Genomic DNA, 14,812 nt, shown 5'->3' on the forward strand with positions numbered 1-14,812 from the left:
ACGTATACCGTGACTCGAAGCCAAGAAACTTTGCACGTTTAAAATCGCGATTCGCACCAGCACACGGCAGACGTATTTTCGTTTGCCCGACCAATTTGAATTGCTCGTTAGCCATAATTGGAACCTCCTGGTCCTGCTGGTTCGACCAGCCAAATAAATACATCATCCCTGTCCAAATCAAACGAAATAAATAACCCTTACGAAACATCACTAGGAATCATAGCAGAGTCAGACTTTTATATAAAAATTCAATATTCAGTGTACTACAGTCATCGACCTTCGTGACGACAATCGTCGACGTTTTCTTTTTTTTTTTTTTTTTTTTTTCCACGGACCTAAATGACAAACTTTTACACGCTGCCCTGAGCTAAGAGAAAGATAGTCAAAAAATGCTAATATAATTTGACCTGTTAAATATTTCTATAAAACATTTGCCACTTTAACGGTATTAAAAAAAAAAAAAAAAGAGAGAAAAAAAAAGGTATCGATCAAATTCCCAAGCATACACTAACACATATAATGTCTTTGATCGTCGGCATTGATTTTCAAGGTCCTCGTCGACTTCCAAACTTGAGAACTAACAAAGTACGATTGTAGGTGTAGTTGAGTAATTCTACGTGCGTAGACGCCGGGCACGTTGTACGTTACACGCGTATGCAGGCGTACGCGTGCTATCGTAAAAAGCATAGAAAAATTCTCAATGAAAGGATACTACGCCGTCGCGTGAGTTAACGAACGACAAAACTTTTCAGACTTTGCAGTATGGCGTCTCACGACTACGGCGTAACGAAAGAAACTAAAATAATTGATGACGTCATCACGTGACCCATTCGTATTTTCCCTCGAGATCCATTAAGAAGTTTCACTCGAAAACTGGACTAGATGCAATAACCCTCCACTCTGTACGACTGCGGCTGTGGAGCCTTGGACGAAATTTCGGTAAAGTACGAATTTTAGGGAAACAGACGTTTTTCACGGTGTGATTGTCTGAATTACGGGATGGCCCAAGGTCAGTACTATTATTATTATCCTACGACACCCCTGACGTTGATGTCTAATAGAAATATGGAATACGAGTCGAAAAATGGTATAATGGTATTGATTTTTAAATTTCAATAGGAAAATGACCAGAATGAGGTAACGTGTCTAAATATCTAATAGCTATGTGTATATTATATGACTAGAAATATCGTAGCATGGCCACGGCACGATACGCTACGAAATATCGCGATACAGTACGGTATATACCTACTACTACATATACGCTAGCTGTGTAAACACTGTAAACACTGATCATGCCACGCAGGGGTTCTCAGTCATTTGCGCGTAGTCCTTGTACTCTGGTGACTGGTGGTTCGAAAGAAAAAAAAAAATTGTTATCGGTATGCCGAGAAGAAAAGAAAAATACACGTAATTCGAAAATTAATGATTTACGAAAAAAAAAAAAAAAATCTACTTGATTGGGAAAAATTTTTTTTTTCTTTTTCAAAAGTAACATCAGTGCGTTCCCTGAAGAATTTCGATAAGGCCGTAACGTTACGCTGTACAATTTTGGTGATTGAGATTGATAATTTTTTTTTTTTTCACAGGTAACGCCTCCCGTAAACGGCAACGGGTTTCAATGTAAAAATTGAATATACACAGCTCGAAAGACTCTGGGCAAATGTATCCATCATTGTCGCTCGTGTGCGGGCACCGGCTACGTAATACGTACAGATGGCTGACTCACCGAGGGATAATCGAAGTCCGGGGAAGACGAGACGTCCAGAATATAGTCGACTCTGCTCTGGTTCGCCGGATCCTCCAGTGTCACGGGCGGCGTTAGCGTGCTCATTGCACTGGTTATCGTCTGGAATCGATTCGCCACTGGTATCACGAATAGCGGAGGAAAAAGACAGCGAGGAGGAAGCAAAGTAGCGGCGGACTTGGAGGATTCGAGGGGAAAGTAAAAATTTGGAACGTGAGGCAGGTAATACGGGATAAAGGATGCTGCGCCCTTAGACGAGGATAAACCTTAGGATGCATGAGGGAAGGAGTTACTTGTCAAACCAAAAAAAAAAAAAAAAAAACTAACTTCAAAAAAAAATTTCTTCACAGAAAAAAGTTTACCCCAAAATGCGAAATAAAAAAATATCATATCGACAATTGCATTACTTGGCACAATGAAAATTTCGTGATCCAAAGTAAAAGGAAATGGTCGATTTACGTAAATCACAAAAATTTCACTAGCCACCAGGACGCGCCTGAATTGATCAACGATCCGACTCGTACTTATGCGAGTATAAGAATCGCTCGAAAGAAATCGACAGATCGGAAGAAAAAATCGCTAAAAAATCTCAACGAAAGCAAACAAACCGGCCATACAGGATGGCCGATAGTGAAAGAATTTTTTTTTTTTCAATCCTCGCGCATAGAATGACTCGAGTGTAGCCAGCAGTATTTATTGCGGGTACATGCCTATTTATATCTATCCAGTGTAGAGTATACGGCTACGTTCAAGGTGCCGCATAACCTCTCCTATCTAAACTCTAAACTCGGACTTAACCTGCGGCTTAACCTCCACTTTTCCAGCGTGCATCGCCGCTGGAAGCCGTGTAAAGTATGTAAGCGCGGGGAACAAGTAAGCAACCAGGAAAGCAGAGCAAAGGAAGTTACAGAGGGGAGAAAGGGGGAGAGGGGAGCAGGGGAGGTAGGGGTGATACTCGGAAGGCAGCCTAAGAGAGCGTTAGGTAGGAGAGGCAGGCGAACCCGGGAGAGTGGCACGTGTCCAAAAGTCTCCTCAATGAAATTAACAGTGGACGAAACATTTAATAATCGTGGCGAATATCTCTTCTATTTTTCTTTTCTTTTTCTTTCACTGTTATTTATTACCCACGAGAAGCTTCTCCCTATCTATAAAGAATCAATACGACCACGAGGACACCGGAAGCTACACCTACGCGATACTTGAGATTTTTGTCAATGAATTTAAAAAAAAAAAAAATATTTATATACCCTCTCGCCGCCCTTGGACAAAAAAAAAACATAAAACATAACATGCAAACGGTCAAACGCATTGGCTCTTAACCCAGTCGTACACCATCTGCAAAACTTCTATTTATAACGACGGCTCGTCGTGGCTGCGTTCACGACATTCGCCTAACCTCTCCGATCTAAGCGCGGACATCACGACAAACGTTTTTCCAGCAGTCAAAATAACGAGACCCGAGCGTTCCGAGAAACGTTGCAAAACGTAGCCACTAGCCGAGGGATAATAGCCTAACCTAACCTAACCTATAGATATATTGTCGCCCTGATGACAACGTGGATAAGGGCGAGTCCCTCGGGACCGGGTATTAATCCCAGCATTATGTATCGAAGAACTAAATAAATACACGAAAAGCCTCAGGGACTTTCAATGGATATGCAAAGTGCGTGGTAACGGTTGAAAGTAAAAGGAAGCAGCTATACGAAACCGACGGCAAAATAAATTTGAATTTCCCGCCTCGAGACTCGACGTTCCTTTCAACGGCAGCCGGAAACGCATCGAACGATTACGTGAATCGACCCCGCAAAACGATACGTGCTGTGGGAGTGAGATTTTATGGGAAACAAGGGAGGGGGAAGAGGGGTGTGTCGGGAAATCTGGCAATTCCAAAAATATCTGCACTCGATTTCTTACCAGGATCGCGTCTCGGATATTCTTTTTGATGTCCTCAATTTTTTGCCGCTTCTCCCTGCAACAGCAAAACGTTGGCAAAATGTTAAACTTTTTTTTTTATTATTCTTTCTCGTCTTCCCTTTTATTCACTCTCTCTTTACCTTCGTATTATATATATACACACGCATACGTAAACGAGCGCGTGCGTTCGAAATTCTTTCTCGTGTGACTTCACCGTACTGGAATTCTACGTTTACTGCTGAAAATTTCAGTAACGAGCTCCGTAACGGCCTGGCTGTTTCTTTTTTTAGTTCCCGCAAACGCCTCAGGTGAATCCACCAGAGGAGCCAACAAGTTCATTTCGACCGAACGTCCATCACGCATCTATGCGATGCGTTGGCACCCGCGTATATTGACTCGGTTACGATAAGAATCATCGCGACTGTTTATCGGAAACGAAGACTCGATTGTAATAACAAAATAACACCGTGTAATAACCATCCGCGCGATAACATACCTCCTAGTAATTGGTACAAATGATTCCTCCTATCCCATTCCTCCAACCGTCGTGCTCCTCTTTCACTTTTTCTCTGTATTAACGCCAAGCGACGTTTTATACGTGTTGCCGATAAAATCCGCTCGAGTTCTTCATTAACGTTTAATAACAATAGGATCCATGTCAATTTTCGTCTTTATCCCATTGTTATACCGTTACGACGAGCATCCCGGAAATTAACAGTCAATAATGCTGTATCGATTGTATCCTTAAATGTAAAAGAAAAGGGGAAAAAAAAAGAATACAAACAAAAATAAAAGACACAAAGTTACGTCGAATTTCCTCATCGACGATAAAACACGCTTTAACCGGAATGACGTACTGTATCACAATAAATTATCCGGCACTGTTCACTGGCAAGGTGACAATCATCATCTTGCAGTGGTTAACACGTAGCGTGACATGGACACAGCGAAAACTTTTTCTAGAAAGATAAAAAAAAAAGTATCGATAGCTAAGAAAATTAAAAGCGACAAGAACAAAAAAGTATCCGAGACATTGTGCGATGGAACAACTCGTATCGGACAGTGTCAAGATCTTCGAGATCTACTAGTGTAACAGTCAAGTATGTTTGAGGACTATTTTACCCCGTGGAAGACGGGTGCCGAAATATAGCACGGGAGGTAAAAGAAAATATTTAGAAAAACAAACAACGCCGGTCCGTCGTTACGAGATATACGCGCGAGCGACTAATTCTGGCTCGTCGCTTGTATACAAGCCGGTGGGTTTCCTGTTGGGTAACAGCGCCAATGGCTAGTAACCCTTAGTTCGTCTCTTCCCCAGCGCTCCTCGGAGAAAAATCCATCGGGGACAAATAGGAGGAACACCTGATCGACGATATCGACACGCCGATCGACTATCCGCGACGGGTAAGGTTACATTAGCATTAAGGTGGGAGAGAGACCGTAGCGAGATTGCGCTAAAGCCGTTCTTTGCTTCAACTACTTTTACTCTATTTTTCTGCCTCTTTGCTTCGCCCTTTCAACCCTCCTCTGCGCTCCTGTCTCGCAGTAGCTTCGCTTCGATATTTGTCTCTGCTTCCTTGCTGCGTTACTTGGTTAGACGCTGTTGCCACCTCCATCTGCTCGTTACACGTTGAGGATTCGACGAGGAAAGTTTCGCGATTCTTCTGTCGAAGACGACACCGGTAAATGACTTAAGTAACAGACGCACGCTACGATACAATGTCAAGGTACATTCCACTGACTTTCCTGACTTTGTTTTCCTTGGCTCTCTCTACTTTTTTATTTTATGTTTGCTGGTTATTCGGGAAACAGATTGATTATGCGAACCTGGCGGTAGACACTGAACTACTCAAAATGACCTCTGAAAGATTCCGAGAAACTTTAATACATTTTTCCTGAATAAATCGTACGGCATGATAAAATGGGCAGTTTTTCAAACAATATGGGTAAAACAGCAAAAAGTGTATTACTATACGACAAAGCTGACAGTGTAGTTGTATAATTCAAATTTAAACCTTAAGGCGGCGTTGACGCTCTGAGAACAGCGACGCCAACGGTAATCTGCGATACTAATATGTTAAGCTCCCTTGTAGCATTTGTCAACCTGCTTCGAAGGGATCTTTGTGAAAACGTAGGTATCGGAAGGATTCTAGGAAACTTTTTGTCATCTGATATCCCTTTAATACCAAGAATATTCTTGAGAAATGTACCAGTCATTGAATTTCATAGGATCTCAAGATGTCAACTAAGCAACTTTCCTTCTGTTTAGAAGCAATCGACGCATGCATATATAACAATCGTTTGACCGATTTGTCAAACAATCGTTCGATTGATCGGATTTGATCGTATATAACAAAAGAGAAGCGTTGACATGAGCTCACAAAGTCAAAGGGACTAAAAGGCCAAGAGAAGACAGGCGAGGAGAAAAAGCGTTGATGCGTTGAAAAAAAAAAGAAAGAAGAGGAAATAATTCAAAAGATCTTCATGAAATGTAGTAAGGCGTGTTTAGGTTTCTTATCAGCGTCTCACCACTGCTGAATTTATGACATAGGCAACCATTTGTTTACACACTGTTTTCATACTATCTAGTCACTCCCGTTAATTTTCCACGTCGCGAAGAGTGTAGAGCGCTTCGTCGAGGACCTCTCGCATTCTCTCTCTTTCCGTCCCTCTTGACTCTAGTTGCCTCTAGCTTGTCTCTCCAGTCCCTCTACCACCGACCAAGTCGTTTTTTTTTGCGGCCAATAAAAAACGACCAAAAAGAACCGTCCAATTCGCCTGGGCAACACGTGTTGATATCGCGGAATCATATACTTACCAAGCAAGCAGGCAGACGAGTTAAGGATGAATCATATAAAACCTGCAGTTTTAGAGTGGTAGAAACTCGTTGGAAAATTCGTGGCATTCCTTGGGATTAGGTAGAACGTACATAGATGAGAACGCACTGGTCGATTACGTCATTACGAAGATCATTTATTAATGTCGTTGTCTATGTCGGGATGTGGCTTTTAAAAAATAATTTAAATCTCGATCGGATGTCAATTAGCGATTTCTGCAATGAGAATCGAACCGACAGAGGACGAAAGGGTAGTTGACTAATTCTGGAGAGGGTCTTGACGTCCTCGGAACTTCGTTGACATTACCCAAAATAATTTTTATACTTCCCCGAATGTTACAGGGCCACGCCGAAGCCAACGAGTTTTATGGTTTTGCCTTTCGCGATGATTTATATATTTTAGATTTAATTTTCCCGTCTGCTTCCGATTCGCCACCGCTGTATTTTTTCTCGTCTTCCTGTTTTCTTTTTTTACTTATATTTGCCTATTTTCACGTTTTCTTGCTCTATCGAGCTTCATTCCCTTTTTTATAGTTCACGTGCTATGCATAATCATTTGTTATTATATAATTAATAATGATGATTAACTTACGCTTCGCTGAAGCCATTTACGTGTAATATCCTCATCTGTTTGACGATTGTGCTCTTCCCGGACTCTCCTGCGCCTAAAAATGAAATAAAAACGGATGAGTTACTGTTACAAACGTATTTATTGTTATCTGATTCAATTAAATTTTCATAAAATATTCCATATTAAGAATCACATTATATATAGTTGGCAACATAATAGTATTCTTTGTGGGAATACCATTTGATGATCAATATTTCTGAATTTAAAAAGTGGGTGAAAAGGAAAATATTCAACGAGACAACACTTTTACTCCCTTTATTAATGAGAGTCTCATTAAATGCGAAACAGGTATCGCTTTATGGCTGAAGCAAAATAATACAGATTAAATAACTAAACTGACACTTGTGTGACATTGCCTTTAGTTTTCAATATAATGTAGGTACATGAATGAGTTGTTCGATGAATTATAATCTAAAAAATATTTTAGATGAACAAGGTTTAATTAAATCTGTAATTGTTAGAGAATCAAAAAATATCAGAGAATTTTTTATAAATAAGTATGATGTAGATATCAATATAATTTCAACCACAGTAACCTTCCATTAATCACTCTTAATGACAAACAACAGTATCATAGGGAGAGGATAAAAATGCATAGAAATTTCCATCAATCCATAATAAATTCAGTATTGACTTTCTGGATATATTTTTTATTTGGTAAAGCAATCTAACCAATATACTAAAAGACATCTCAAAGCGATGATCTCAAGCTGGTAAGAGTTATCACATTGAGACTATTTAAAATGTAGTAGTGAAGGATCCACAGATGTACAAAGGACAGAGTAAAAATTCAAACATCTGTAAAGGCAGTATCGTGTATGCCATTTACGATGCAACATTAGAACTGGTGCTACTGGGAAAATACATGACACAGCAACATCAAAGCCAAAGTTATTTATAGCTCTCATCTTTGGTTAATGTGCTGGTTAAACAAGCGAGGCTAAAGAAATTAAGAAATAACACTGCCTTTGATAATTACAGAATACTCTTCAAATATTTTCTGTAATTAAAATAACTACCAAAGTATTTGAAACTGTTACAAAGCTGGTGTCCAGTTGTATGGTTAACATTAAGCAAACAATTAAACACACAACACATTAATGGCATTCTGTGCCCCTGAGCCTTAGTTAATCAAGGGTGGAAATATACCACAGGTCACCATCAGAATTCCCAAACATACAAGCTGAATTACCTTGCAAAATAATGTCATTAGCAGCTGTTGTCTGATAGCCAGACTTTGATGCATAATCGCATTTGCCTTGAATTGGATCACAATGCCATATCTGACTGTCACAGTTGAAACTTGTGCCATGGATACCAATCTCATACCAAGCATACTACATATATCAACAGTTAAAATTTTTTTAAATTTCACACAACTTTAACAAATTATCTAACATACAGGATCACTAGAATCTTACAAAGCATTAAAATTCTACCCAGAGCGCCAAGAGAAAAAAAAACAAGCACAAGGAAAAATTATCTTACCGAGTAGCAGGAGCCTGTGGGTGGCCCTATAGACCTGCTTATCCTTTTGAAGCTGCCTGGTGATAGCGTCGGATCGCCTCTTCTGGTTTTTGCTGTCATCCTGGCTGGCCTTGCTGCTCTGGCTACCGAAACACCCCATGACACAGGAGACTTCACCCGCGACTTCCCTTTCCACCTTGATAATCGCGAGGAGGTAGAGAAACACCCCCGACCTTTGAAAAGAGCCAGCCTCCCTCTCCTAGCCACTAGGCACCGGGCTCACCGCGCGAGAGCATAGCCGCACTGTGCTGCACCAGAAGCTGCGTTCAGATGTAGTATCCCGTGTATAACAGTCGATTTCACAAGAGAACAAAAAATATCGTCCGCGATGACGAGCACCGTCAATGACGATGGGGACACGACGATCACGTAAAGAAAACACGAGGTCCGCCACGAATTGATCTGTCAAGTAAAATTTCAGACAGAGCTGGTAACGATCGTTAACGATCGCCTTTCCGAGCAAAGTTCCTCGGGTGTGTTAAGTTTGTTGTGGAAAACGAGCGACCGGCCCGCGGGCTGGCGCGCGTTTCGACGGCGTAACGCGGAAGCTTGCCCTGAGAGAATTATCCTCCGGGTGTTCTCTGGGAAGATATGTCGGGTGGGTGCTAGCGATGGTGGCTTATCAGAGCTTGAGCTAGGGCAAGCAGGTATAGCTCTTAAAATTCCAAGGTTCAAACAATGCACTAGGTGGTCAAACGTATTCGAGAGGAACGAGGACAACTAGCTGTTCGAGTGCTTGATTGCCAGTGCTCCTACGTTAAAATAGATCGGTGAGCCGCTCAACTTGACAGGCGAGAAAGGGGACGTACGGGAAGACTCGTCCTCTTCCTTGTTCTCACGATTTCCTAGCTCCACCGACGTCCTCGAGCTCTGCGACGACACACACGAAGGCTCAACGATAGGTGTTCCCCGGTTATCCTAGGAGGCTCGTCCTGGCCTCCTGGTATTCTTCTGACTTTGAAAATTCACTACGAGAAACTGAACGACACCACACCAGGATCGTAGTACCGGCTCTCCACTTGTCTTCACACTCTCTCTCTCTCTCTCTGCCTATTGCTCCTCTCTTTTTCTCTCGGCACTAATCTATCTATCTTTATCTCCCTCCTTCGTACTCTTCCTCACTCTCTCGTTTCCTACGACGTCTCTTCTTTCACGCACTCTACCTAGATCTCTATCGCGCTCTCTCGCTCTCACGTCCAACCGCGATCTCCGCCTCTCCTCACTCAAGAATCCCCGAGGAAACTCGCGGCCGTAACGTCCGAGACGAGCTGCTCTCTCCAGCCAACATGTCGTCTGCTAGGGCCACCAGCGCGACGGCCCAACGCGCTACGAGGAACGACAGACTCGTAGTGGCTTTACCTGGCGCCCCTGGTTTACGTGATCTCTTGTAACTTTGCCTTCTTTAATCTTCTGGTGCCGGGAGCGTTCTGCCTGCGTTACTGCGCGATTGGCTATGGGCAACTGAGACAGACTAACATCATTGGCTGTTACGTTTGTGCTCACTAGTGACATCTACGAATCTATATGTATATATATATATATATACACACATATACACAGTATGTTCTGTACCTGAGACTTAAATTTTTAATCTTTTATTCTTGCAACAATATCATTATATTTTTAGAAAATCACGAAGAAATAATGTTCACGCAAATTATGTGATTTTTTAAATTACATACTACATTTAACTGGGTTTGAATATTGAGAATGATCGTTCGGATCTACTATAGAAAGTGTAAATTATAACCGGGGCACTAGGATCCTTTTATTACGTTCCTGGTCTTTACGAATGCTGACCGAGGATCGATCGGGTCTTTTCGTCGGTGAACGCCGAAAGCCTACAGGTGCTGTCGGTGATTTTCCGGGCACATCTGATTCGCGCTAGGTTTTAAACAGACATTTCTAGTCCCTTGATATTTCTCATCGAAAACTCAATAATTGTAGTGACTAAAAAGATGCATATTAATATTTCTCTAGATGAACGAGCTTTGCGAAATACATAGAATAAAATCCCTGAAATTATTAATGACAATTCTTTTCTAAATTAACTTTGAATATATATTCAATTTTCGAGTATCAAATTGACTTAACTTATGAAGGAAAAACCGAAGAGTCATCGACCACCATATTTCTTTTTCCAGTCCATGTCGTAAAAGAGAAAAAAATAATCATATATCCTCAATTTCAACAGAGTTCCTCTACCCGTATTAAAACTCCAACGCTACACTATAACGTTTTTTTTTTAATATTTTTATTCAGCCAGATCTGGTTCCACGAAAATCACTAGCTGAAGGTATAACGTAAAGCGTTGCTAGGGTGATGTAAAAACGTCGACGTGTAATTAAAATAATATACATACGCGCCTAGTCGGCTGGTTATAAACGTGTAGTTATGTGCGTATACCATAATCTATACCTACAAACATAAAGTGGGCTGATCAGTCGTCTTATCTTATCTTGGACGTTCAGCAAGTTTCATTGTGAAAACTAAAGTTACCATTTTGCTCAAAGTCTCGAATTAAACTTAATGTCAGATTTATACTAGGATGCTCAGATTTTGATTTCTAAGCAAATCATATACATGGATGTAATGTGATTAAATTTCTTAACAACTTCTACGAGAGACGGTAGAACATGTCAAGTATATTGATCACTTTCTTATTTACATTGTTTATTAATACATGACATTCATGGCTGAAGAAAAATCATCAGGAATGGCAAGTAATACACTAATACATGTTAAGTATAAATGCAAAACGGGTTTTCACGTTGGTAAATAATATTCGTTGATCACTGTATCACAACATGATATACAATGAAAGTTTAATGGAAATTGATTATAGCCACCTGCATAATTAAATGTCGAGGGAAATGTATTACTTGGAACGGAAATGTTGGTGCTGATTGTTTATGGACACATAACGCTTGATGTTGTAATATTGAATGTTTATGCGAAGAGTGAATTCGAACAACTATGATAATTGTATATTATAAATTGAAGATAGAATAAATGCATTTAACCTGATGAATATGATAAATCTATAGTCAGTTAGGCGCGACTATAAACATGTCAATTTTTTGACTAAGGCTGTGTAATAAGGAGACGAAGAAACCGCGGAGGTTATTTTTTGAAATTTCATCTTCAACATCGGCTAAATGACTCCATTTTTAAGAATAATTTAAATTGAAGAGACTGTTAAAATATGGAAAGAGGCTACAAAAGTAAGTAAAAAAGATAATTTTTATAGTTTAAGAGAAACTTTGTAATCATAAAGTTCTTGAATGAGGAGCGAGTTAACCGCGAAATTCTTAACGCGAGATGAAATCTTCTTGACGAATTTCGCTCGCGTTATCTGAATATTCACGTAATGGCTGCTACCGCAAAATCCAAATGACTCCGAAGTCCCATTTCGCGTTTCATGGTCGGAAGGTGGAGACGAAGTTGGCATCTTTCCAAGATGCCCGACCCGCGGCTGGAATTAAGGAGGTAAAAGTACAGTTCTCTTGATTCCATGAAGTTCGATCATGCCCACGTCATTTCCTTTACGTGGTGTCTCTATGGTCTACAGTTTCGAGCCTTTCAAATCTCCAGGCTTTGTATCATCAGCCAGTAGAGCATTTAAATCGAGGTCTTGTAAATTTATCGGATGCTGATTTGAACCTTAAAATATGAAACAATTAAGATAGTTAGAAAAGTCTTGAATAATAGCTCAGAAAGAGGATTCAATATTTTTATGTTTCTAACAACACTTAATGTACTTACCAGCATGTGCTAGGAACAGATCTTTCAAAAATCCTAATTCTTTCGTGAGCATCTTAATTTTTTCTTCTAACAATTCATTCTCTGTTTTCAACTGATTTACACGTTCTAAGGTCTGCTGAGTACGTAGCTTACTTTTAACTCTGGAACGCTTGACAGCCTATAAAATAGCCAAAATGAACATATATCGTCAAGTAAAAATACAAATCAAATAAAAACATAAGGTTTCAGGAAACAATGACACATGAACATACCTGATTATTTCTGTCACGACGTCTTCTATAATCTTCGTCATCTTCTTCCTCTGACACTGGTCTCTTCTTATTTGCCATTGCAGAATTTTCCTTGTTCCTTGGTGCCATCTAACATATTTAAAAAAAACAGACAAATGAATATGGCTATAAGGATTATATTTGTATAAAGATCACATTATTTCAACAGGAAACACTGTATTCTATCACTAGAAACAAGTCTCAAATTTTGCAAAATTTCTATATATCCACAGCAGATTTGACTACTTTAACTTCAACCCACTCTTCACTACATATCCACTAAAAAGAAAAATTAAAATTTATGTGATCAACAACATTGTTTACCAAGAACCAATGAATGCTATGTCTCTTTCTGAATAACAGTGACTACTATACTTTCATCAGCCATAGTTAATGACAGACGCGTATACTAACCGACAATCGAGTTGCAATCACACAATGCCAATGGTGTATTTACCCAATAAGGCCTTGAAACAGTTGAGAAATCGGCCCTGACATCTTCACACCGCTGTATCTTGTTCGACATAGTCAAGTACCGCGAATTACTTATTATATTAGTTCTATGTGAATTATTCGATTTTCGAGCCAAGCAAAATTTTTATTAATAAGGAATACGATATTATTACTACCACATATTTCTCATGTGATTAAATTACTGTTTCGAACATGTCAATTGACCGTTTTAAAAATACGCAAAAAATTTAAATACATATTCACATGACATACTTTTAAGAGTATGAAATATATTCATATTTTAGAGTGGGGTACTACTATCACACACCATATTATTTCGTTGAGCAATTTCTATTTACGTAAGATAAACAAAAACTGTGTTGAAAAATTTTACAACGGCATTGAAAAATACAATAATTTATCACGAGCCAACTAGTATTCATTTAATCGAATTGGAATAAAGAGTGACAATTAAAAAAATATATGTTGTGTCACTTCAAAACTAGCGTTGATTCACTGTAAATAAGTTTGCGAATTGCGTAACTTTATCAAAAACAAATATAACTTTTTGCGTAATATGTAATTATCTAAAAAACGTAAATAAATTGCATATGTACATCTACGCATTTACGAAGTAAAACCGCAAACCGCACCGCCAAAACTTACGAGATTAAAGAGGAAATACAGGGAGAGACGACGATGACGAAATTCATGAATCATGCCTCTACGAAAACGTGTGTAATCAAATATTTGCCATCCAAACTAGTGCATTATCAATCTATTCTACAACAATTTACCAAAGAGACGAGCCAATACTAAAAGCCCCCAAAAAGAGGATAAATAATGAATTACAAGATATACAACAATGTAAATCTACAAAAACAAAAAGTATTGTCAGACGTCAATAATTTATAGACTAACCTTCCTGCGACGTTTCTTTCCACGAGCCATTTTCGACTTTGAACAAAGCCTCGTTTTTATTCTTAGGAAATTTAAGACAAACTGTCTAGCGTTACGTTCAATGCGGTGTTCCGATTTTCTACGAAATATTTTGACACGAGCTTTTCTTCAGCACTAAAAACGCGTCGTACCTGCGCCAGATTGATGTTTTTGGAAAAGATGGTACAACGTAACAGTTGTACCACACGGGTCGAATATTTTAGAATGAAAAATAAAACTGTTGACGCATTATTTTCACATACCTCTGTATCCTTTTGTCTTTTAACGAAAATATTCTTCTGGAATTATTGATGTTTCACACTTTTATACAGTAATCCAACGGTACCATGTGCAGTACGTCGCAATACAGACACAGTTGGATGGTGTCAGATGGCGTAAAGATGACGCAACTGTAGACGAAAAGTTCTCACCCAGTGACGTCAGGCATATAAGAAATTGTGTTGTAAGCGGGAATTTTAAACTGTCCTCTACATATCGTGTTCCATTTACCCACAGATTTGTTTTATGCGCATTTTCTAGCATGGCCTTACAGCTATTGGACAAATGTCAGTAATTCGTTTTGTATGTTCAGCAGATTTATTATATTTCTATTATCAAGATGCAAGCCTACGACCATCATAACTCTAAATCCGCAAAACTATCCTTTTGATTACACAGTTTTTCTCATTCATTTGTAGACTCAACTTGAATTCGTTCGAAACGCCTCTAGC

General features: G+C 39.4%; 2 protein-coding genes and 1 long non-coding RNA gene across 8 annotated transcripts in view; 1 reads left to right on the top strand and 2 right to left on the bottom strand.

Annotated features, from left to right (window-relative positions):
- The window catches only part of LOC107271014, an 11,067-nt gene extending 9,332 nt beyond the window's left edge, over nt 1–1,735 (top strand). The window contains exons 2-3 of the long non-coding RNA XR_001538491.2: nt 753–939; nt 1,590–1,735. This is a non-coding gene — a long non-coding RNA (uncharacterized LOC107271014). The remainder of the gene's footprint in view (nt 1–752; nt 940–1,589) is intronic.
- LOC107271013 (guanine nucleotide-binding protein G(s) subunit alpha) overlaps nt 1–10,124 on the bottom strand; it is a 32,258-nt gene extending 22,134 nt beyond the window's left edge. Inside the window, exons 1-4 of one of the 2 annotated variants that reach the window (XM_015746562.2) lie at nt 8,617–10,123; nt 7,090–7,162; nt 3,662–3,716; nt 1,730–1,849 (exon numbers count right to left, since the gene is read on the bottom strand). In XM_015746562.2, the coding sequence (XP_015602048.1) occupies nt 1,730–1,849; nt 3,662–3,716; nt 7,090–7,162; nt 8,617–8,755 (387 nt within the window). In that variant the 5' untranslated portion in view covers nt 8,756–10,123. Of the gene's footprint in view, nt 1–1,729; nt 1,850–3,661; nt 3,717–7,089; nt 7,163–8,616 lie in introns of both variants that reach the window. The other variant, XM_015746563.2, reaches the window with a different exon arrangement.
- A 1,149-nt stretch (nt 10,125–11,273) lies between these two features.
- Nucleotides 11,274–14,812, bottom strand: LOC107271019 (CCAAT/enhancer-binding protein gamma). Of its 5 annotated transcripts, none has more exons than XM_015746572.2 (5): nt 14,345–14,812; nt 14,064–14,233; nt 12,672–12,779; nt 12,421–12,577; nt 11,274–12,318 (listed from the first exon to the last, which is right to left on the bottom strand). In XM_015746572.2, the coding sequence occupies exons 2-5, from the start codon at nt 14,091–14,093 to the stop codon at nt 12,221–12,223; spliced, it is 393 nt and encodes a 130-aa protein (XP_015602058.1). In that variant the 5' UTR covers nt 14,094–14,233; nt 14,345–14,812; the 3' UTR covers nt 11,274–12,220. The 5 variants fall into 5 exon arrangements, with proteins under 5 accessions (XP_015602058.1, XP_024944032.1, XP_015602059.1 ...); XM_025088264.1 differs by lacking the exons at nt 14,064–14,233; nt 14,345–14,812 and adding exons at nt 13,147–13,203; nt 13,809–13,877; XM_015746573.2 differs by lacking the exon at nt 14,064–14,233 and having other exon boundaries at nt 14,345–14,578.

The sequence above is a fragment of the Cephus cinctus genome, unplaced genomic scaffold (assembly GCF_000341935.2).
Source record: "Cephus cinctus unplaced genomic scaffold, Ccin1 Ccin1_scaffold0863, whole genome shotgun sequence".
In the NCBI taxonomy this organism is placed as follows: domain Eukaryota; kingdom Metazoa; phylum Arthropoda; class Insecta; order Hymenoptera; family Cephidae; genus Cephus; species Cephus cinctus.